Source organism: Notechis scutatus, chromosome 1 (assembly GCF_049901735.1).
Source record: "Notechis scutatus isolate UNSWTSFEM ecotype Mainland chromosome 1, rNotScu1.2, whole genome shotgun sequence".
In the NCBI taxonomy this organism is placed as follows: Eukaryota; Metazoa; Chordata; class Lepidosauria; order Squamata; family Elapidae; genus Notechis; species Notechis scutatus.
The window spans coordinates 186,001,456-186,026,344 of record NC_142009.1 but is presented as its reverse complement, the minus strand read 5'-3'; the positions used below and the strand labels follow the sequence as shown (position 1 = coordinate 186,026,344).

Here is a 24,889-nt window from a genome sequence, read left to right as displayed (position 1 = left end):
GAGTAGGCTACACAGACCTTTTACAGTTAGTAAAGCAGAACATCTTTGGATGCCGGCTTCATTTTTTGCCTGACAAAAATATTTCCCATCATGCTTCACTTCAATGGCTCTGATCATGAGAGTAGCTACATTGTTCAGAAAAGTGATTTTTGTGTTGTCATCTTCAATAATGTCGTCGTTGTCTTTCAACCATGAAATTGTTATTGGCATGGAGCCTTTAACTGTTGCCTGAAACACTATGGTGCCTCCCCGGAGAGAGCTAATGTTCTCAATCCTCTTCACAAATTGTGGGGGCTCTATTGGAAGAATAGATATTGAGTAAATAGTGACACCATCAACAATATTAGCATAAAAAGACAGATTTTCTAAGTAGCACTAACCTTTCAGTGCCAATTCAGAACTACAGACACAGCTTCCTACATCGTTTGTTACCCTGCACTGGTATTCACCGGCATCTGAAGAATCAAACTTGAACACTTGGAGGCTAAACAAGGATTTCTCAGTGATTATTCTGTGCTTTCTGCTACTCCTCACGGGCTTGTTGTCCTTTAGCCAATATACCTCCAGTGGGGGAGTACCTAAGGCCTCACACTCCAGTATTACATCTGAGTCTCTTAATACTTCCCTGGGTTCAAATTCCTTGATAAAATATGGTGATTCTAAAGTATAAGACAGAAGAAAGAGAGTAAGAATGGTAAATCTTTTATGGAACCTTTCCAAGACACAATAGTCTTATTGACAAAATTTGGCAGGAGGGATGTTTAAGATACATGTATATACGGTATACACACATACACACACAGAGACACACCTTTTACTGCCACCATGCTACTGCAGGTCTCTTTCCCAGCTTCATTTTTCACCTCACACATATATACACCACTGTCTTCAATGGTGACATCCAACAGACTAAGTACTGCTGTAGCATCCATAAGAGTCATCTTGTACTTGTCGCTCTCTTTAATCTCTCGATCATCCTTAAACCAAGATATTTTAAGTTCAGGGGTCCCCTTTACTTTGCAGTCCAACTGGGCATATTCTCCTTTCTTAAATAACAGTGAAGGCTCCAGCCTTTCTGAGAAAGAAGCAGGTTCTGTGAAATTAAGGAGAGCCATTGAAAGAGTGGTAGAAAGAAGTTAACATAAGAGGCAAACATTTTACATTTCAGATATCCACCCAAATAAAAGGTAATAAGAATGAATGCAAACCTTTCACAAATAAGTTTGCACTGCATTCAATGGAACCAGCCGTATTGCTGACTTTGCATGAATAAACACCGGAATTGGAAGATTTTACTGCATAGAGTTCCATGTAGCTTGAGAAGGCTTCAGTCATGATATAGCAAGCTCCGCCAGTGGTTAATTTAGCATCACCCTTAAACCACTGCACAGAGAATGGTGCCGTTCCTTTAAAAGTAGTCTTCAAACGCACTGTCGATCCAGGCAATATTTCTTGAGATTCTGGCTCTGTTACGAAGCTAGGTGGTTCTATACAATGTTTGAAAGACAGATTTGAGAAAAGGTAAGTAAATAATGGATGACAAACACTTTTTGGAAAGAAACACCAAGAAAAAAAGGCAGAAGAGATGGCAAACCTTTTACGGCCAAAGCGCTACTGCATTCTTTACTGCCTGCAGAGTTGGTGGCTTTACAAGAATACACCCCTACATCCTTGGTGTCCAATTTCTTGATTTCCAAGGACGCTGAGCCTTCTTCATACCGTATTGTGTACTTGGCACTGGGAGTGATCTCTTTGTCATGTTTAAACCAAGATACCTTTATTGGAAGTGAGCCTGACACTTTGCAATCCAAATGGCAGGTGCCCCCAACCACACTTTCAACATTCCGCAGAGTTTTGGTAAAGAATGGAGGAAGAGTACGATCTATTTCAAGGCAAGGCAAAGAAAGAAAGCCAATGTAATACAAGAAGCATTTCACAAAAGTGTCAGAATTGGTTGGAGAATTGCAGTAGCAATCTCTTAGCCTAAAGATGTCTACCAACCTATCACGCTAAATGTGGTGGTGCATGCACTCCGTCCAACGTCGTTAGAAACTTCAAAGGTGATTTCCCCAGTATCGTGTAATTCTGAAGTGTAGAATTTTAACTGGGCAACGTTGTTTTTAAAACTGATTCTATACTTTTTGTTGGAAACCAGAGACTTTCCATCTTTGAACCATTTTGTTTTTAACTCTGGGGTGCCCGCAACTGTGTATTCCAAAATTGCTGGGTCCCCAGCTGTCACCTGCACGAATTCCGCTCTGTCAACAATTGTGGCAGGTTCTAAAACAGAATTAAACAGTGATAATTACCGAGTGAACACGAACAGCTTGCCCAGGTATGGATTGTGAGATGTTAAAATGTTCCTCAACTGACCTTTAACTGCTAATTGTCCAAAACAAGTTTGACTTCCAGCATCATTCTCAGCCAGACAGGTATATTTACCACTAGCATTAATCTGGACACCTGAAATTTCCAAAGTGGCAAGGCCATTTTCAAAGGTAATTTTGACTTTGTTATCTTCTTTAATAATATCTTTGCCTTTCATCCAAGTAACAGAAAGAGGAGCTGAGCCTTTCACGACTGCCTGCAAAAAGACTGTCTCTCCAGCAAGCGTAGCCACATCTTCAACTTTCTTAATAAAAGATGGAGGCTCTAATTTGAAATAAGGAAAAAAACATGTTTGTTTTTATTATTTGACATTAAACACAAATTGTATGTCAGGCTTTTGAAAGAAAATTGAGAGATCTTGTAATGCAGTACTTATCATACCCTTTATGACACCAAAAGAGATTTAAAGGAAAAGGGAATGTCACAGCCTTGATGCAAAGAAATTATTAGTTGCCATATAATCTTAAATGGTTCACATGCAACATTTTATCTCTGAGAATAGGGGAACTGAAAGAGTAGTTCTTTTAAGTAGCAACATTACCTTGTTCAACCATTAAATCTCTTTCATTTCATCATTAGGGTGCTTATCTCATATTTAACTGTTCCTGAAACTTCTAGTAACTATCTTAAATTTGAGCTACTTAAAACTGCTTTGTTCACATAAGTGAATGCTGAAATGGAAAGAAGTGTCTCCAATGCAAATAAGAGATCTGCGCCATGTACCCATTTGCAACCCAAAGCGATCAATAAAAAGTCATTTGAAATATTATATGGGCAAAACACTCTTATTCTGGAGTTCATTTGAAGGATATTTTCTTTCTGCTTATATCCACAGGCCATGAGATGAGAAAAGAAAAGCAACAAAAGAATGGTTAAGCAAAGAAAAACTGTTCCCAAGAAAGAATGTCCTTCTTGCTTATGTTAAAAGACCCATGCGGCCCTCTTGATCTCTCACTAACCTTTCAGTATGTATGTTGCACTGCAAATGCACTTTCCGACTTCATTTGCTATAGAACATTCATATTCACCAACATCTGCACTATTGAATGAAGAGATCTCCAGAGAGATAAGAGACTTTTGGGATGCCAAGCGGTATTTTTTACTACTGCGAATTTGCTTCTTTTCTTTAAACCAAGAGATTTCAAATGGTCCGGTACCAGAAACTTCACACTGAAGGATGGCATTTGTTCCTCGCACTAGCTCAGCTGGTTCAAGAGTTTTGATGAAAGCAGGGGGTTCTACAAAACCATCAAAGCAGGAATAAAAGAATTAGCGGCTGGCAAAACACATGCACAGAAAACAGTATCTCTGTAAGAAAGCATCAATGAGTAGAAGAACAAACCTTTTACAACAACCTCAGTGCTGCAGCTGTCACTGCCAGCATCATTAACTGCCTCACATGAGTAACTTCCACTGTCATCCACTTTCATGTTGGAAATATCTAACACAGCCACGTTGTTGGCAAAGGACATCCTGGATGTATCACTGTCTCTAATTTCTTTGTTGTTTTTGAACCATGTCACCTGGATCACAGGAGACCCTTTGATTTTGCACTGAAGACGGGCTGACTCTCCTGGAGTCAACAAGTAAGAGGGGTCCACTTTTTTCACAAAGGACGGTGGGTCTACAGAAAGAATTCAGAAAGAAAGAATCCCCAAAGATCTTAGAAAACCAGCTTAATATGAAGAGAGTACAACACAAATTATTTAGGAGCATACAGTCAGTTTTGGATTGAATTCCAGTTTCTGTCATTGTTCAGAATTTGACTTTGAAACCATGCAACCAAGATTTATCTAGGAGAAAAAAAAAGTTTTGCACCCATGTACTAAAATATATGCACTTCTATTTTGGTCAAACCTTGAGGTTTACTCTAAGCATATTAAGACTATGGCTAAAGATTTTAAAGCATATGGTGGATATAGAAATGGTGCACCAAACTTGAAGAAGCAGGAAAAAAAGCAAACCCTTAAACATGTTTCCTGTCCACCCTCTCATTTTGATAGGTAAATATTACAGCATCAGTAAAGAGAGTGCAAAGAGCATTTATGTTGTATGGGCCAATCCTTTTCTTACCTTTGATTGTTACCATTGCAGATGAGGAGCTGCTTCCAGCTTCATTTGTGGCAGTGCAGGTATATGTGCCTGAATCTTTAAGCTTGCACAGCGGGATGTCAAGAGATGCTATTTTGTCTTCAAACATGATCCGGTAATCCTTGCCTGGAGGTATTTTGTGGCCATCTTTAGTCCAAGAGACAGTGACTTTTCGGTCTTCATCCACTTGGCATTCAAGACGTATCTTTCTATTGACCGCGGACTGCACAGGCTGCAGCTCCTTAATAAAATGTGGCTTATCGATAATGGTTAATTCTGCCTGGCAGACGTCTGCTCCAAATTTGTTGGAGGCTTTGCAGCTATATACCCCGCTGTCATTGACTCTGAGATGTGCAATCTCTAAACTATGCTTGGTGTCAGATGCTAAAATTTTGTAGTGTTCTGTGGAAGGGATGGGAGTGCCGTCCTTCTGCCACACGGCGTCTATCACAGGTGTGCCCGTCACAGTGCAGGGAAACCTGGCACTCTTACCCACAAAAGTTGTAAGAGATTCAGGTCTGGTTACAAAAGTTGGAGGAAACGCTTCTGCAAAAGAGAGGGGAAGAGACTTGTTTGGCTAGGCAAATATGTCGGGCTGCTTTCTCTCCCACAAAAGGAAAAGACTTAAATCGTATTTCCCCATGTTTTACATTGACTGAACATAACATGAAATAAAAAGTCCCGCTAGCCAATATACATAGCATAATTGTTATCTCTAGACACAATGTGTACTTCAATACCTAGAATTTCATCCAGAAAGTAATGCTCCTGCAAAATTGGGTTCCCATATTATTTCTTTACCTATATCCCAGAACTATGCTGTAATAAGGGTTGCATGAAATCCTACAGTAGCATTTTTTAAAGATGAATTACTTAAATGTATAATTTCTTCAGGAAGCAGAAGACATTTAAGAAAGCTTTGAGAAGAAAAACTGTGTCTACCCACAACCCATTCATGCTATACACCTCTCCCCATTATGTTCTATGGAAGACATAATGTGGATATTCTGTGGACATTCCATTTGAACCCTCCTCCCCCTCCCATCCGCAGTGTTTCAGTTCATGGAGACTTGTGGATATTGATGTAGGTATCACTTGTATACTAATTGGGATATCCCAACAAATTATTTGCTTATTTTTCTTCCATCTTAAAAACAGATCATTAAAAATAACATGAAAAATTGCAGCACTTTGACCAGTCAACTGGTCTACCTTCTCTCCATTCTTTAAAATTATATTTGGTAGTACATTAAACCATGGAATTGAATGTTAAACAATGACCAAATATGTGATTAGAAAGCAAATTGAAGCTCAGGCACCACCCTTACCAGTTACTTTCAACGTAGCTGTGCTGCTCACACTCCCATACTGGTTGGATGCTTTGCAGGTGTATTCACCACAGTCCACAACTTGAGGTCTTGGGATTTGAAGAGTTGATGTGTAATTAGCTGTATAAACGGTGTATTTGTCACTGTCATAGATTTCCCGTCCTGCTCGGTACCACTGAAAACGTACATCTGGTGCCATTTCAATCTCACAAGTAAATTTGGCAAGGTGGTTCACAGCAACCTCTTGGGATTCTAACCTTCTTCTCAGTATGGGTGCAACTAAAATTGAAAGCAAAGAGGAAAAAAGTTGCAGTCACCAACATATACATGAACCACAACAAGGTGATATCATTCCAAATCTCTGTTTAATACAGTGACTGGAACAGGATGGGTGATTTCTGTCTGTCACAATTGAAGGAAAGTGACTGTAAAGGAAAATGACATTTAGAAATGAAAACAAACTACAAGCGATTGTGATGTGGCAACGGCCAGACTACTGCAAGGGTCTACTGAAGTGCATAGTGGAGCTTTTAAAGTATTACGTTTTCTGCTTACTACAGTAAGATAGGCAAAAAATGTGATATATAGAATTGCATCGGGCTGTGTAGAAACAGTGGCAAAATAAAACACGAGAAGCAGGTTCAAATTGTGGAAAAAAATTCAAAACACACAGTGGAATCTCTATATTTATTTACTGATAAATGAGCCCCACAGTTTTCAGTGGGACTTCCTCCTGAGTATGTGCTCCCTTATTGCAACCATGAAAAGAGTGAATAATTTCTCTGTAAATATTGGGATGAAATTTTAAGACATGCGCCCTTTTAAAAAAAGAATAATTACATATTATAATTATAAATTACAAATGATCTTACCATTATTTCTGAAAGAATTATAATAATTAATGTACTGTAATCATATTACCAAAAAATGAAAAGTACAGTACAAGTACAATAATTTCAAAAACTAAAGTAGATACTAGTGTATATGAGGAACTGGAGAGTGAAAGTGCAGACACACTAAAGAAAAAAAATAAAAGGGTGAATTTTGTGATTAGTTTGTAGTGCCCTACAGAAGTCTGTTTTGGATATTAATATAAAGACTGTGTATGTATTCTACTCAGTTAGAAAATCAGTGAAGGAAAATAAAATCTCATCCTTATATTCCAACCTCTTTTTACAACTGTGAGTGTTGCTGTTGCTGTAGTTTTCCCATTTTCATTCAGACCCTCACAGGTGTACTTCCCTTGATGTACTTCCTTGAATGCTTGGTTGATTATGAGTGTGTAAGTGTCATGTTCTTGCAAACACTTGAACTCACTGCCCGAAAATATCAGGTTACTCTCATAATACCAATTTACCACTTCAGCATTTGCTATTTTGGAAGTAAATTTCACTCTGTCACCTTCCTCAATGACAGTGTCCATCAAACTTAGGTTTATGATGGGACTTCTATTTTTTTCTTCCTTAGCTTCAAATAAATGAGTCTCCTTGTCACCTTCCTCAAAAAGTTCTTCTTGTCTTTCTCTCAGTTTTGGGGAGAGAGTTGGTTTTTCATCTGAGGCAGGCACTGATGAACTATCATCTTTAATTTGCTCCTTTAGAGCAAAAATTTTGACTTCTTGGGCAGACACAGGTTGCTCCAGCTGTAGTTTGGATTCAGTGCTAATTCTGGCATATTGTGGCTCGAGGTAACCAGTGAGATCCCCAGCTGTTTGCTGTTGAATGGGAATATCAGTTACAACACCTGAGTGCATTTCTCTGAAAGGTGAAGAAATAACAACCAACTTACACCTTTTAGTTTCAGATATAACTTTGGGGTCATCTGCCATCAGAATATGTTTTTCTTCGTAAGCAACAGGCTGAAATGGAGCTTGCAATTCATTTCTTATGGTAACCTTCTGAGAATATATTCCATCAAAGGGAAGACTCATTTCTGCAGTATTTGAACTTTCTTTGGTAACAAGGCAGATGAACAAGGTATGTTTAGGTTCTCTGACTATTTTTACAGTTTTTAATTTAATCTTTTCTATATCATTGAAAGTGTCAAAAGAAAATGAATGATGTTCATTTATGAGAGCTGTTTTTAAGGTGCGCCTTACTGGGGGTTTCACATTTAGGCTGCAACACATTGGCGTTTCTTGTGCAAGTTGACTTTCTTTAGAAAGAGTTTGGCTTTCCAAAGTTTGGGGCACTCCCATCACTATGCTTGATTCTTTGTGAACTGCTGTATGTTGACTTTCTGGGCTTGTGAGTTTGCATAGGTGTTCTTCCTTGAAAAACTGCTTTTCTTCTAGTATTAATGGGAGCCTGACTGACTGTCCTTCTTGGATTCGTGCTGCAAAATCTTGCTCTGTGGCTTCTAACAGATCAGCATTCTCAATAGGAACACCACATTCTTCAACACATACAGATTCCAAAATTAGTTTGGGCTCAGAGGCTACCCCACAGTCCTTGCTTTCAACATCCTTAAATGCCTTAATGTGCTCTGCAGCCAAGGCTCTCGTTTCAGTGATACCTGAAGTCTGCATAACCATCTGAAAGCCATCCTTCTTCAGGGCTGCTTTCTTCTCTGTGTCCATTTGAGGAAAAGTTTGTTCTTTGGGCAGTAGCCATTCTTCTGTCACAACCGTTAAACACTTACGGAGCTGAGGTTCTGTTGTAGCCAAATATTTTTGTCCAGCAACCCCATCCTGAATGGCTTCCAGTGTATCTGCAGAGATGGAGCTCTGTTCCTCCCAAGTCGCGGTACGCTTAATCACGGTTTCTGCTTTCTGTACCGCAGCTTGACATTCAGGTTTTGGTAAAGTCAAAATGTCTTCCTTAGACAACACTTGCTCAGTATCGTTGATCTGGAGATGCAAAACAGAAACAGGCTCTTTGACAAGCTGCAGGCTAACAACTTCCTCCAGGGGAGAAAGAAGCTTAGTTTCTTCACTTGTTGTGGGGAACTGCTCTTCTGTTATTAAGCTGTGAAGCAGACTTTGGCTTTTGCTAGATACCACTTCATCTTCTGGTGGTACCTCAGTACTAAAATGCTCTTCTTTAGGAAGGGTTGCTTGTTCAAACACAATGGGCAAATGCAATGGGTTTCCACTTTCTTTCTGTACTTCTGCTAGGACTGTGCCTTCTAACTGAGGAATTGCTTTGGTGAGCTCATGGGAGAGCTTCTGTTTGTCTTCTGCCACGAGGCTTGCTTTTGTAAGGTTGTCGTGCTTCTGGGAACCTTTTTGCAGCTCTTCCGTAGTTGCTTCAAAAGTCTTTTCTTTGGGGAATATCTCTTCAGAGGCAATCAGAGGGACCTGCAGTGCCTTTATTGACTCTTGGGTTGGCTGAATCTTCTCAGGTGTGTCCATGTTATTAACGGTCACTGTAAGAGCTTCATTGATCTCAAGTTGCTGGGTTGCTATAATGGACTGGAAACTTTGTTCTTCCTGCACTAGTACCCCCTTCTCTGACTTATGTGCATGGACTGCTAAAGAGCTTTCCTTGGACAATTTTTGGCTGATCTCAGTTCCAGAAATATACCCCTCTTGCTTAGATTCTTGGGCTGAGATAGCTTCTCCAGCTTTTGGAGCTGAGAATATGAGAGATTCATCCAAGCTTATCCCATATTTCTCCTCAGAAAGAATAGAAATTAACTGAGATGTTTCTTCCTGAATGGACTCTGGATTTATTATTTCTGGCAGCTTAATTGGCAACTGTTTTTCTTTTTCTTCAAGGTTTGCTTCTTCCACAACTGGTGAACTAATATCAGAAACCTGAAGTAGTGGTGAGCTTTCAATGGCCCCTGAGGCAATAATAAGTTCGGCACTACTTGTGGCTTCACCTAAGATATTGCTTGCTTTACAAAAGTATAATCCTCCATCTTCCCTCTGACAGTTATTCACCATCAGAGACCCAGAACCATCTGGAGTATGGATAATGGTGTAATGTACACCGGAGAAAATTTGGTCATTTCCCTTAAACCAGTGAATTATAGGAGTTGGCTGTCCAGTTACATTATATTCAAACACAGCTGCAGCACCTTGCACGCAATGAGCAGGATTTAGTTTTCTTACAAAATGTGGAGATTGAGGGCCTCCTATCATCTCCGTGGAAACTGCACTGATTATCTCTGATGCTGCGCTACCTCCTTTAGGATTTACTTTCAGATAAGCACTACAAGCTGTCTCGCCATGAACATTGCAAGCAATGCAAGTGTATTCTCCCTCATGTTCGAAGTTTGCAGAAAGAATAATGAGGCTGTAGCTTTCCTCATCGAACACAAATTTATAGTCTGCAGATGATGTTATTTTAACATTATTGAAAAACCATTGTATCTGAGGTTTTGGACTGCCAGTAACAGTAACAGAAAGTTTAGCTAGGTCTCCTACATTGACTTCAACATTGGACACATGCTTGAGGAAGCTTGGAATATTCCTTTTCTCCTCTTTCCTGTCTAAACTGTTGGAATAAACTGATTTTTCAGGCCTGAGTTCATGTGTTGTATTTTTATCATATAACTGTAGGTCACTTTTGAAACTGTTGATGCTTTCTTCCTCAGCAGACACAGTAACAGAGCTAGAAATCTCTGTATGGGAAAAAAGTATTTAAATTTTACCAAATTGTCTTCCTGAAAAAGTATTCCTAGTAATTATAAAACAATTTCTAGGGCAATACTTCAGAAAATAGGACACAGTGATAATACAGCAAGTCAACACAAATATTCATATTTTTTAGAATATTGCATTCAATATATAGGTAAGATTCCATTTTTATATCATTGACAGCCAATTGTTATCTATGCCATAAATCCCAGACAAGAGTCAATAAAGATTTAAAAAGTGGAAGATGAAGGGATTTATTTGTTTTCATTAACCAAGCTGATTACTTATATAGGTAGTCCTCACTTAACAACTACAATTGACACTGTCAATTCTGTCACTAGGTGATGCACTCATTAAATGAAACATCCCAGGACCATGCTGGACTTACATCACTCCTGCTATGGTCATTAAACAAATCACCTGCAGTTGTTAAGTGAGACATCATGTGACTGGTTTTTGTGATTTATGGCCAACTTCTACATTGACTCTTTTTGTTAGAAGCCAATTGTGAAGTGTGCAAATGATGATCATGTGATGCTGTCATAAACACCTGCTGATTGCAAAGCGTCTGAAATTTCAATCATATGACTGTGAAGACATAAGTATGAGGTCTGGTCATAAAGTGATTTTTCAGCACCATCATAGCTTTAAACAGGCATGATATTCCCCTCTGAAAAAAAAATCGGGGCCGGCCAAAGAGACCCCCCACCGCCCGCCAAGAAATCGCTGCCCAGCTCCCTTTCGCACCGCCCGCCTGCCCGCCGCTCGCACCGCCCGCCCGCCGCTCGCACCGCCCGCCGCTCGCACCGCCCGCCGCTCGCACCGCCCGCGCCCGCCTGCCCGCCCGCCTCGCACCGCCCGCCCGCCCCACCGCTCGCACCGCCCGCCCGCCCCTCGCACCGCCCGCCCGCCCGGCCTCCGCTCGCACCGCGTTGCCTCGGGAAGGGAAAGGCAAAACCAGGAGCCGCTGCTGCCGTTGCAAAGCGCCGCCGCGGCTCTTCCTTTTTGCCTTTCCCTTCCTGAGGCAACGCGGGACTGGAGCCACGCAGAGCCGCGCCAGCGGTAGCAACTCCTGACTCGGGGCCTCCGAGGGGAGGGGAAGGAGGAGAAGAAGGGGGGGAAAGGGGGGGGCGATTCCCAAAAAAATCGGAATTCCGATTTTAATCGGAAGAATATCATGTCTGGCTTTAAACAGTTGATAAGCAAGGCAATTGTTAAGTGAGGACTACTGTTTGATCTAGGAATAACAGAAGTTTGAAGAACTATTTCATGATTTAAACATTCTCTTAAAAAATAATAGAACTTACATCCATTATTATTCTATGAATGGTGTACTCATTCTGCAGGCCCTAATGCAGAAGGGAAGAAAACAATTTTCACCAATCTTCCCCCTCTCCCTGCATCAATCTATGTCCTAGGAAAGTTGCTCTAGATACTTGGGGGAATTCTCCAGAATGTTGTCAGGCATCCCACAAGTCCAAGAGAAAGAAGAAAGCTATCATTGGATTAACAGCTATTTGAAGAAGAGAAAGTCCTAATATTCACATTATAAGGTGAATATTAACTGAAATATTGTTGCTCAATTATAGTATTGATGCTTATACTTCATCTTGTAATAATCTCTTTTCTTGCAAATGTACTTATAGGGATACCTGAAAAGTAGATAGCTTTTGAATTACTTTAGTAAGGTACACATTGTGATGTGCATTTTAAAAACCTATTATTTTCTTGCATCTGACTGAATGGATTTACTGTCCAGGAACAATTAATATTATTTCACTTTTTCATATTTTTGGGAATAATTATAATACAACAATAAGATACTAACACAGTTTGAGAGACAGTCTAGTGTAATAGCTAAGTGATTTATTAGAAACTGGGAGAGTTCTAGTCCTCCCTTAGGCGTGAAAACCAGGTGAGTGACTTTGGGTCAATTACTTTTTCTCAGACCCACTCGCCTCATAGGGTTCTTGTGAGGAAATTAAGAGGTGGGAGTATTATGCAAGCTGTCTTGAATTGTGCAAAATAAAGCATTAATAATGCTAATAATAATGTTGTAGATCTCTAGTAGAAAGGGACATCAGCTCAGGAAAATACCACTATTTCATTTCAGTCTAGGCGGATTTGAGCACCACTGCTGACCAAGTTTTCCTCGAAAGGATAAAAATAGATCATTCTTGAAGAGCATGGTAGTGCAGTGGTTAGAATGCAGTACTGCAGGTTAATTCTGCTGACTGCCATCAGTTTGATTATCACTGACTCAAGGTTGACTCAGCTTTCCATCCTTCCGAGGTGGAATGAGGATCCAGATTGTTGGGGGCAATATGTTGACTCTGTAAACCACTTAGTGCTATCAAGGATCGTGGAGCAGTGTATAAGTCTAAGTGCTGTTGCTATTCTATCCCCCTCCCCAAAGCTTAAACACCTCTTTTAGATGTCACACAAACATTCTTTTTTTAAAATCAACCTGTATTTGCACCAGACTGATTTGTCTTCCTACTTTCCCTCCTGAATCATCCATCTTTTTTCTTTAGACAGCTGATTCTAGTCATCTAGAAATAACACTGAAATTATTGATACACTTTTAAACAAAGAATTTTTAATTCTGTGTGTGTGTGTGTGTGTGTGTGTGTGTGTGTGTTTGGTTGGGATAGCTGCAAAAATTTGCAACGTTCTACCCTTTGTTCACCTCAATAAATCATGCCTTATTTCTCATTTGACTTCTGTGAGAAAGTAGGTCTCTATTTTTAAGTTCAAGAGAGCTGTGCTGAAAAGGATTGACATTCACATACCCACCATCACAGCCTAAAACTTGAAGGGGAAAAAAATCAAAGCATGCTCAATGAAGACAAGCACAAGTGCATTGTATTGTATACTTTTATTAAAACAATATATACACTGGCATTTCAAGGTAACATAGGCCATGGACAAATGAAATCAGTTTTAATGGCTTTACTAAAGTACCCTGTGAAAAAGGCAAAAAACCCCAAAGACATTGGATTTGACACTGAAAAAATATGTTGTTTAAATGAAAGTTTGAGGGAAAACACCACCTTTGTTGACCTGGGTGTGTTGGCTTGATTTCACAGTAGCCATTATTTCAGTTTTGCACTGTGGTTTTCCTGGTCAGTTACCCACAAACCATAACTTTTAATTTTAAACTAGGATATTTATCCCGAGAAATGGGAACATTGCCAAGAGCCTGTGGCTCCCTGCAGTAACTGGGATTAGAGAATGACAGGACTTCTCAGCTATTAAGAAGGGCTTGAGGAGAAGGTTTTGGAGATTTAATTCTCTCTCTCCCCTTGGAAAAGGTGGTCTTCTCGGAATCAGGAGAAGAAATGGGCAAAGCACAAATCTACCCACAGCTTGCAGGGTAAAGAGTTTTCCACCTGTTCGTAGTCTACCATCTTCCTAACAGAACAAACATGCAGACATTATGGCTGCACATTTTTTCCTCTTTGGGAAGATTAGGGCTATAAATGCAAGATCATATTCTGCAGCACTATTATAGGTTGAAAATCAGAAGTCAGTTTTTTCCCCAAGAGGAATTATTTATGTTCTTTGATATTAGACAGCAAAATACGAGCAATGTATATTCATTGATATTCAGGGGCATTGGCACTTCACCTGAAAAGGGCAATGGCAATGAACATAAATTCCTCTGCAATTTCTGCCCAGCTCAGTGTTGGATCAGGTAGATTTATTTCTCTTATATCACTTAATTTTACTCTATGTGTTTTTATATTTTACTTATTATTTAACTGTTCTGCTATCAGGCCATCATGCTTATTATTTAAATGGCATTGGCATGTTGTTGTTAATATTATTATTAACCAATTATCATTTATATCATGGTAATTAAGTTTGTTAAAATATCCTGTATATCTGTTTGGATAGTTTAAAGTAGCAAAACAAAATCAAACCAAAGAACATTCTTATAACTTGTCATCTTAAATTTAACATATATAGGTGCATAATATTAAAATACTGTAATTGAATTTTGCTTAAGCATAAATTCTAATAATTAAGATTATATTATATATAAATGGGAAGTCGTATAAAATTAATATTAGTATTGTCCACCTTGGTCTTTTCTCGATCTATCACAAGCAATCTGACTTTAGAAGGAAAAGAAGAAAATATCACACACACACACACACACACACACACACACTCACTCATACAAACATTCTATTCTTTCCAGAAATCTAGTTTTCCAAATTAGTTGGGTCCAAATTCAGTTAGTTATTTATGTTCTGTGAATATCCATTTTAATTAATTAACTCACTTAATTGTGAGTTTTGTATCTCCCATGATTGTGTGAAGTGAAATTAATAATAAATTTTGGAACGTATGTCTAATTTATACATTAGTTTGATTAAAAATGTGCTTCTCTAGCAGTTTGCTCCCAGAAGTATTTTCTCTACAGTATTTAAATTCAAAACTTCTGAAGTTGGTCTAAATATTCTCTGTTTATATCAGATGGTATTTTTAAAGGTGCCAAAAATTTTCAACAATATTTTGCTGAATAGTAATGAGAACCATTTTATATTTTTACTACAATGGAGCTTTCTATTCAGATTATGTACTGCCTAAAGCCAAAAGTATTGTTCCTTGACTAAGCACAAGGCATATAGAAATAAAAACACACCCATACATAAATGAGTATATAAATACACTACTTTGAGTATAAATTATCTTGCTACTTTTAAATATCAATGTTGGAAATAAACAATGAGCAACTATAACTGTCAGGAATATTCATTTAATTTTTAAGCGCTTGTTTTGCCATTACTATACCTGACATATTCTTTTTCCATTTCTAGCTTATTTTCTCTGCAGTGCTAAAATGATGTTCAAAACAGTTAACATGCTTTCTATGTTAATGCCTATACTAATTCTTGATATTTTTCTTTTTAATATAGTAAACATGCAAGTATATGCATGTAGATTAAGAAATAAATCTCACAGCATGCAATAGAGCTTACTCTTATATGAGTGAGTACAAGATTGGATCTTAATATGCAACCATGTACACATTTAATCAAAATCAGCTCAATGGATTTCAACATAATTTATCCTCAGGGAAGTATGTAAATGATTGTAGCCCAAGGCTGTGAACCTATTTAATTGGAAATATGTTTTATTGAACATATGACTTAACTACAGTATGTTCTCTTGAAAACATGGTTTATGTACATTTGATTACACTATAAATCCTATGTATGCTTACTTGGGAATAAATCTCATTGCCTCCACTCACTCTGAGATTATTTTATTCTTTTTGAAGTATAGAGAGGAAAGAATAAGAACTATTCATGTACTGAATGCATACATTTCATTACTGGTTTTTTAATTTATGTTTTGTTTAACTATATAGAAATATTTATATAAGTTACTGACCTCATTGGGGATTTAGTCTCATTTTATCTATCTTTGACAATTAGTTTTTTTGGGTAAATTTAGAATAAAACTATTTTATTCACATTGAAATATTTATGTGGTTCATCGAGCTTTCCTCTAAATTCCAGATTCTTCTCTAGTGGTAAAAGAGAAATAAATCCTGATATTTTTATACAGTCTGACAAAACTTTAAACGTAACTAGTTTGGTCTCTATTATCTTGATCAGGGTATTTTGACTGGCATGCTAATTTTGGTTTGTATTGGAATGAGAACAACAAAAGTCTCAGTTCAGTGAAAATTTTGTCAGAAGAGAAACTGCATAAATATTCAGAATATGGTCAGGAAAAAACATTACCGATACAACACTGTGAGGGTGAAATTATTGTTCTGAGTTCTTTCACAGAACTCTGGTGAAAATTTAGTGTTGATTATATGTGTTGAATACAATTTAAAGTCAGTCAATCACTAGTGAAAAGAGCACCAAAGATTCCAAAACCCTCTTCACAAAAATGCAAATTAGCTTTTAATGACATAAGTATATTTACAAGTAAGTATCTAAGATGGTATACAAAAGCAGGTGACAATGTCAATGGTATAATCATGAGATTGAATGAGCTGTTGGCAACAGTAAAATTCATGTTGAGAGATATGTAACCTGTATTGCAGTGCTGAATAAAGTCTAAACACCCAGGTACCTTATGAGGCTGAGAACAAATTCAGTGGGATTATCTATTCCCTTTTTAAGAGTGCTTTGAAACATCCAACATTATTGTTAACGCTATGTCCAGATCTCTAAATTCACCCTTCATCTATTATACCTTTCAGATGAAATGGATTCTTATTTTAGGGTATTTAGCAGATTCTTAACAAAGCAGTGCTATGAGCAGTCCCTGCTTTGTTTGTTGCTACACACATGTATTCTCCTTCATCACTTTGGACTACATTTCTCATAACCAGACTGTGACACACTTCTTGACTTTCTTCCATACAGCATCTTTCTTCTATACAACATCTTTCATCACATATCAGTACCCCATTTCTGAACCAACTGATAGCTGGTTTTGGGGAACCGTCTACAATGCATTGGAAGCAGGCAGAAGTTCCAAGAAAAGAAAAACAGTCATAAATGCTTTTCATAAATTTGGGAGGTGCTTCGGTGACTTGAAATTCAAAGCTACAGCTGCCTGTGCTCTTTGCTTCAAATTTTATGTGTTCTTCTTTCGATGGCTCAGCAAACACATCAACATTAATGTTAACGCATGACTCTCCTTCCTCTTCCTGCTCCTGTTCTGTAACTGCAACTAACTTAACAGCTTTTTGGGAATCATCAGTGCTATGTTCAAACTCAAACTCCAGTTCTATTTCAGTTTGGTTGCCACTTGAGATAATATTATCTACAAGCAAATCAATCTTTTGTGGTTGATCTTCTGGGAGCTCCAACCTAACTTCACTTTCATCACTTACCACTGCAAGGGACTTCTGATCCTCAGTCACAGATAAGAAGCACTTACACATCGCTTCTCCAACGGTATTATGTGCCTTGCACAAATACATACCACAGTCAGAATGCTCCACATTCTGAATTTTAAGACTGTGACTTCCATTCTCACTAACAATAGCATACTTGCAAGCATCTGGAGCAAGACACTTACTTTCCTTAAACCACTGCACCACTGGAGTAGGACAACCTGAGACTTTGCAGTGAAACAATGCTGCTGATTTTTCCGAAACCTCTGTATCAACAACAGGAGTGATGAAGCGTGGAGGCATTTCTGTTACTTCAAAGTCAATTTGAACATCTTTGCTTTCTTTTCCAGACAAAGCCTGGGTGTTTTCCACCAAGGATAAAGGGAGAACATCAAGAGATACAATCATACTCTGATGTTCAGATTTGAGCTCAGGAATGGTAGCTATTTTCACTTGCTTCTCACATTCTTTGATGTCAGCTTCATCCAGTTCTACCTCCAGAAGTATTTCCTGTGGGGAAGGTGTTCGTGATGTTGACCCTTTTTCTATATCAAACTCTATAACATGTTGATGAGTTACCGGAGGAGGAAGAGCTAAAGCTCGTCCATCATGAGGCAACACTTCTATCTGTGTAATACTTTTAGCTTCCCCTATAATATTTACTGCATGGCACATATATTCTCCTCCATCTGTTTGTTTACTGTTATGGATTTCCAAGATACATATATTGTCTTCTTTTTGTATTTTGACTTGTTGATTTTGTTCAAGAAGAGACTTATTTTTATACCATTTCACATCAGGCATCGGAGAACCTATGACTTCTGCAATCAAATACAATGTGGTGTTCTCATAGATCTTTCTTTTGGTCAGAGGTTTAATAAATGCAGGAGGCATTTCATTTCCCTTTGGCTCTACAGCTTCACAAGGTGTAACAAACATTTCAGCCTGTAGTTCATCAAAGGAACAGCTCCTTTGTTGCAAAAGAGATGCAGTTGCTGTGTGATAACACTCTGGTGGTGTATTTTTTCTTATCAGCTTTGCAGGAGAAATTGCTGAATGTAGATTTGACTCCTCAGAAGGGGTAGAATATCTTTCCTCTGAAGGGGTAGAATATCTCTCCTCTGAAGGGGTAGAGTACCTCTCTTCTGAAGGGGTAGAGTATCTCTCTTCTGAAGGGGTAGAGTACCTCTCTTCTGAAGGGGTAGAGTACCTCTCTTCTGAAGGGGTAGAGTACCTCTCCTTTGAAGGAGTAGAATATCGTTCAGGGGTACCAACTGGTGTATGATAAGAAGTAGAAGATGAGAGTGATTCAAACATCTCCACTGATGAAGGTGGTGTGTAGAATCTCTCACACTCTACTACTTCATCTCCGTTCATGCTTTCAATATCAATAGACATTTCTGATTCAGGAGACAAAGGGCGTGCTAATTCTTGTTGTTGTTTGTAATAATCATAAACGGTGCTAAATGTGACATCTTCAACCTCCAAAGAGGTGATAGATCCTTCTCGGGTTAAAATCTTTGATGAGCTTTCTTTCACATCGGGAATCTTCTTTTCACCAGAAGCAAGCAAATATTTTGTAAAACAAACATCTGTCCCATCAGGAGAACTGCATATTTCTTGAGATGAAAGAACAGTTTCTTCATTTAGCTTTCTGAGTGAAGGCCTGACAATTTCAGCAATGCATTGTCTTTCACTTGGGGTTTTTGAGCTTTGCTCTTGTTCTTCAAGATTATGTATGGGTTTGGTCTCTTCATGTTGACTTATAACTGACTCATTTTTTAATAAAAGGAGGAACTGTGATAATGAAAGTTCCTTGGTTGAAGTATCAGGTGGTTCTTGAACGACAGAATGTTCTTCTGTTATTATTTGGGTATCAATACATTTCTGCTTATTGCTTTTTTCTAAAGAAAAGTCTGTAGTCTCCTCAATAAAGGAATGTTCAGTGACCAATGCTTTTTCTTCTTGTGTTTTATGAACACTTTGAAATCCGTTTTCAAATGCAGCTTTTTTCATAGCAGATATAAAACTATCTGTTTCTGCAACTGTCAACCCTGAAGTATCAACGTGTTCAGGGATACCAGTTTCTCTTACTGTGATTTGAAGATATTTATTATGTGGGGCGGGTTCTGAAGACTCCTTCATAAAGGCCTCACTTGACATGCTAAGTGGTATTCCCTCAGAAATATTTATTTTGTGTTCACTATGCTCAATAGAGATGTCAGTGTTTTCTAAGGCCTTCCTCAGTATCTGAGTTATAGATAGTTCAGCTTCTACTGCCAACTCCTGTTCTGTGGTATTATCTTCTTTCAACTCTCCTTTATCATTCTGACAAAGTTCTTCAGGTAAAGAAATGGTTTCTCCTGACACATTTTTGTCTTCCATCTGTTTTATGAAACTCTCTGTTTCTATCCCCACCATCTCAAAAGCAGACTTCTGACTAAAAGGGCATGTTTCTACCTTCTGCAACATTTCAGCCTCTTTCAACAAACATTCTGGGAAGAAAATAGCTGCATGTGCTTTTAGATCAAACATTGGCTCTTGTGTTTCCAATTCTTTTTCTTGGGACGAGGGCTCTTTTTGCTGGCAACTGCTTTTAAGGGGGACTTGGCTGTCATCAGAAACCTCTTGAGTGAAAACCAGTTCATGTCCTTGAAGGATTTCTAGTTCCCCAGAAGCAAAAGATGGAAATTTTAGAGGTCTTTCCTCCAGTGATAGCTTCTCTTCTTGCTGCTGGTTAGCATCTTCTGTGTTCAAAAAAGCTAATTTTAGATGAATAGCTTCTGAGAAAGCACATTCTTGAATATGCTCTTTTTCCATGTTGGCTTCCATAGAGAGTGAATCTTCTTGAGTGGGATGCATTATCTGATGTTTATTGTCTGTGATTTTCTGTTCATCAATTATCATTCCTTCTGAGGCAAAATAAAGTTTTCTGAAGCATACTTCCTCTGGCTGCATTGCTTCTTTTAGCTTATTATTGTTCTCTTCATCAGGATGCCCTTGTTCTAATTTCTTATTTGTGGATGGCACCGAATGTTGCTGTTCCTTAAATTCTTGTTTCACAAGTTCAATTACTTTGAAAAATCCTTGATCAGAAGGTATGATTTCTTCTAAAGCTACAATCTTCTGTGCGTTATTCATAACCTCAGCCTCTGTGCTTTTAAGATGTCTTTCATCAGTTTCTATATCTGAGTAAACAGAGACAGAACATTGACCTTTTGCATGTGTTGCTTCCTGCTGAAGATCTCTTTGGTCTTGAAGAACACCTGTATTCATTTCTATTTGCTGAATGGATTGACTGAAAACAGTTTCTCTCTCCAGAAATGATTTATGTTTTAATTCATTTATTGCATTTTCTCTTGGTTGACTTTCTTTGTGAAATTCTTCTAATGACTTATTCTCAACTTTTTCTATTATTTTGTCATTGTTGGAAACAATTACTACTTCAAATTCTGAAATACCTTTGACAATATTTTCCTTCTGCTTTTGAAGAACAGCTTCAGTATCATAGGAAGCTGAATATGACTCTAATTTGTCTATAGATTCTGTCTCATTAGCAATATCTTTCTTTGGATAAACATCTTGCTTTATAGCTTGTATGGCTATTTTCTGTTTGTTTCTATCAGTTTCTTTTATTTTAGAAACAAAATATTCATCATTAATATGTGCATCCTCTGACTTAAGTCTGATTTGTTTGTTACCCATGTTTTCTTCATTCTGTATTTCATCAAATGAGATATTCAATTTATCAGAAGTTACACATAGTTTGATAGGCTCCTGGCATTTGATTTGTTCTTGAATATTTTCTCTAATGGGAAGAATTTCTTTTAATTCAAATACAACTTTTTGTGTGTGTGTTTTCCCCATTACTTCTTTATTTTGATCCATTTTTCTTGCTTCTTCACCAGAGCTTAAGTGTTTTCCATTATGGAGCAAAACAGTTTTGCCAATAATGGGGCTTCTAGATGTTCTCCCTTTTCTTCCTTTAACAATTTCTTGATGATCTTGATGATCTGTAGGAATCTTCTGCACCTGCATTTTATCCACCCTACTAATATTCTGGAACCCTTGGCTTACACAGCGTTGTTTATTGTAAAAATTGCTCTTCATTAGGCCTACTGAGGATTCAAAATAATAATCCGGTTCTTTTGTAACCTGTTCTTGGATGTCTTTGGCTTGGCTTTGTGAAGTTCTAAAGTCAGTTTGATCTACAATATTGGAAAATGCTTCTTGAGAGGGATCTACTAAGAGATTGCAAGCAGTTTCCACTAAACCTGCATTGTTTTCAGCAATGCATTTGTAAATGCCAGCATCTGATAAGGAAACTTTGCAAATATGTAACCTATAAATGCCATTTCCTTCTTCAAAACAAAAATTGCCATTGGATATCAAAGCTTGGTTATTATGAAGCCATGTTATTACTACTTGAGATTCTGTGGACATTAGACATTCGAGTACAACCGAATCTCCTTCTGTACACCTAATATTTGGTTGAATTTCTTTTAAGATTTTGGGAGGTTTATGAACTCTATCAAATGAAAATTTAAATTTATGTTTTATTCCTTTGGAGGTTTGTTCTTCAGGGAGTTCTGAGATAAATTCGGTCTGAATTACTTCTTTAAATTCTCCTTGTTCTGGAGTTGGGGTTGGGGCAGTTACTTTGATTTCCAATGGAAGAGAAAGTTGATCTGTTTTGCAAATGGAAGGTTGATGAACATGAAATTGTGGAAGCAAGAGGGTGGCTTCACTAGGAGCACTTAAAACTGGTTCATATTTTTTCCTACTGTCAAATGCCAAACTAAGTTCTTCTTCCTCTTCTGTATAATCTGGCAATAATTTAACTTTACATATGCCAAACTGTTCCAATTCAGGTATCTCTTTTACTTTCACTTTTAGCATGCCTGAAGTTGTTGCCGTTCCATATTGGTTAAATATCACACAAGTGATAGAACCTTCCTGCTTGCAAGTAACAGCTGGGAATGTCAATGCAGAATGATTTTTTGTGGTGTTAATGCTGCAATCTTGGCTTAGTGATAATGGTTTGTCATTGTTATACCAAGTGACTGTGATGTATGGATACGCTTGGTAAGCGCAGCTGAAAGTACAACTCTCTCCTTCACTTACTTCCTGAGAGTTAATTTCCTGGATAAAAAAAGGAGGGCACGGCTCCAAATGTTGCACTGGAGGAGTCTTTACTTGTGCATAAGATTCCTTAATTTCAGTTGATCCTTCCAATATATTTTCTTTGCTTTCAAAAGAACATTCATTTACTGACTTCTCCACTTCAACACTTTTGCTCTTGCAAATTGCTGTAGGTTCATTGATGCTAAATGTAATTGTATCAGACATCACCACTTCTGGTTTTTGTGTCTCACTGACATTATCTGTCATTAGTACATAAACCAGAGGGGAGGGGGTTTTCTTAGTAGATTTCATAGGCGTGAAATCTTTAGCACGTTCCTCTAATTGGGTTTGTGTTTCTAATGACTTTGCTTGGACATCAGTATTACCTATCCTTTCTGTTCTTGAAACTGGTTTTAGAACCTCCTGTTTCATTGTTCCACTAAAGATCTTTTGTTTTTGGAAGATTTTTCCTGTACTGCTTCTTTCGTCTGACTCCGGGGAAGCCTGGAAAGATGTAGAAAGGCCGAGAATTTGTTCCATTCTAACATGAAACTTTTCTGAAGTTTTCTCAAGCTTTCTATTGGAATGTCCTATGATCAGTTCTTCTGGGCGTGGCGTGTTCTTTTCATTGATTTGCTCAATTGTCTGAAAGACAGCCCTCTTTGTTCCTACCTGACCTACCAGGCAGACTGGAGGAGTTGATGGTTTTCTCTTATTCCTAAAGCCAACATTGTTCACATATTGCTCTTCAATTGATGCCTTTTTCTTTTCTAATATAACTTTCTTTGCCTCACGAAGACGCTGTAGCTTCAGCCTGATGTCATCATCAAGCAAAGACTCTTTGTCACTTCCTACCCTAACCAGATGCTTTTTTCCTATCCAATCATTGTCATACGTAAGTTCCTGTCTTAAAGATGGTGTATTTTCAAAACTAATCGTTCTTACCTTTCCTTTGGTAGGAGACAAATTAGTTAAAGCTTTCTCAGTCTCCTGTTTCTTATCAAATGGTGAACCAATACATCTCAGGTCAACCTTAACCCTATCATCTCTCTTTTTCTGCATCATATGTTCTATATGTTCCCGGGTACATTTTGACTTTCTTAGAAACTCTAGATATTTGGCATTTTGTTCACTTCCTTGAATTACTAACAAAGATGCTGTGGACTCAGCCGAACCCTCACTATTAATAGCAAAAATCTTGTAGCTCCCTGAATCCTCTTCCAGAACACCCTTAACTTCTAGACTGGAATCATGCATATCCATGCAGTTCTTATTTTTTATTATTTTTCGTAGACTTTGGGGGATTTGTTTGTTATTATGAAACCACGTAACTTTGGGTGATGGATAAGCACTTAGTTTGCACTGGAAAACAACTGGTTCTCCAACCAAAACTGACTGATATTTTAATTTTTGTAGGAAAGAAGGTTTCAGTTTCTCAGGACAAGAGGCCATAGCTTTGATTCTACTTGCACACTTCTGGTCAGAAAAAGATCTCAGAAGATCCTCTGAATCAGCAAAGGTTTCTTCTTCAACGGACTTTTCTGCTGTGCATTCTGGCTCTTCATCAAAGAACAATTCTGCAAGAGAATAACATTATATTGCAGCACACTTTGCTCTTCCATCAAATAGACAGAGAAAGAAATGAATAATGAGCATGCTACAAATTCATCCCAAATACATAAAAAAAATTCACTCACCATATTTGTTCGAATAAACGCAACACTTGCTCTGTTTTAATGATTCTGACTTGAAAATCGTTCACTGTCGGTTCTTTCTTCCAACTGTGGAAAATTTCTTCAGCAACAAGTAAAAATGAATCTCAAAAGGACATGTTCTTGTGAGTGCATGTTTTACCGCCCCAAAAGCTTTTTTTAAAATTTAATTTATATGTTTTGTTTGCAAAGGAGGGGGGGGGAGATTCTTACCTGACTTGCAGACAGTAGAATAAACGCCCTTTCTGAGCTTTTTGTGAGTTATGATGGCCAAACAAGTTTAAAAGATTATTTTCAAAACTATTAAAAATTAACTATAAGCAATTTACTAAAATGAGAAGGCGTTTATTCGAACTAATACAGCTGCTAACCTCACAATGTAATGCAAAAGAAGAAAATAAAGAAAAAAGGAGCAAGCAACAATAACCAACTATTCTATCTGCAAGCCAAGGTAAGAAATCTACTATGGAGAATTAAATGCATACAACAGGAGGGCACAATGAAAATTGGTCGCTTTATTTTCTTGCATAAAACCACTTCATAAACAAATGCCACCCCAATTTTACTGACAAATTAATTTAATGTTTTAAATTATTATTAGAAATTCAGTGGAATTTTAAGGGTCCTCATGCATTAGAAGGAGATATGTAAAAGGAAAGCTTTTGCAACCAGCTGCATAGCATGTACTGAAAATAAAAATGGCAGATCTATAAAATGAAAGCTTTAAATCTACTTTAAAACTCATAGTTCTTTGTAGTGCAAAATGTCTAGAGCATATTTAGACACA

At 37.9% G+C, this 24,889-nt stretch overlaps 1 protein-coding gene across 1 annotated transcript in view; it reads right to left on the bottom strand.

Moving 5' to 3' along the window:
- The window catches only part of TTN (titin), a 311,277-nt gene that overhangs the window by 226,462 nt on the left and 59,926 nt on the right, over nt 1–24,889 (bottom strand). The window contains exons 46-56 of the mRNA XM_087950422.1: nt 5,808–6,086; nt 4,462–5,025; nt 3,731–4,012; nt 3,348–3,626; nt 2,374–2,652; nt 2,002–2,280; nt 1,595–1,882; nt 1,209–1,487; nt 812–1,093; nt 381–659; nt 18–296 (exon numbers count right to left, since the gene is read on the bottom strand). Coding sequence (XP_087806548.1) covers nt 18–296; nt 381–659; nt 812–1,093; nt 1,209–1,487; nt 1,595–1,882; nt 2,002–2,280; nt 2,374–2,652; nt 3,348–3,626; nt 3,731–4,012; nt 4,462–5,025; nt 5,808–6,086 — 3,369 coding nt within the window. The remainder of the gene's footprint in view (nt 1–17; nt 297–380; nt 660–811; nt 1,094–1,208; nt 1,488–1,594; nt 1,883–2,001; nt 2,281–2,373; nt 2,653–3,347; nt 3,627–3,730; nt 4,013–4,461; nt 5,026–5,807; nt 6,087–24,889) is intronic.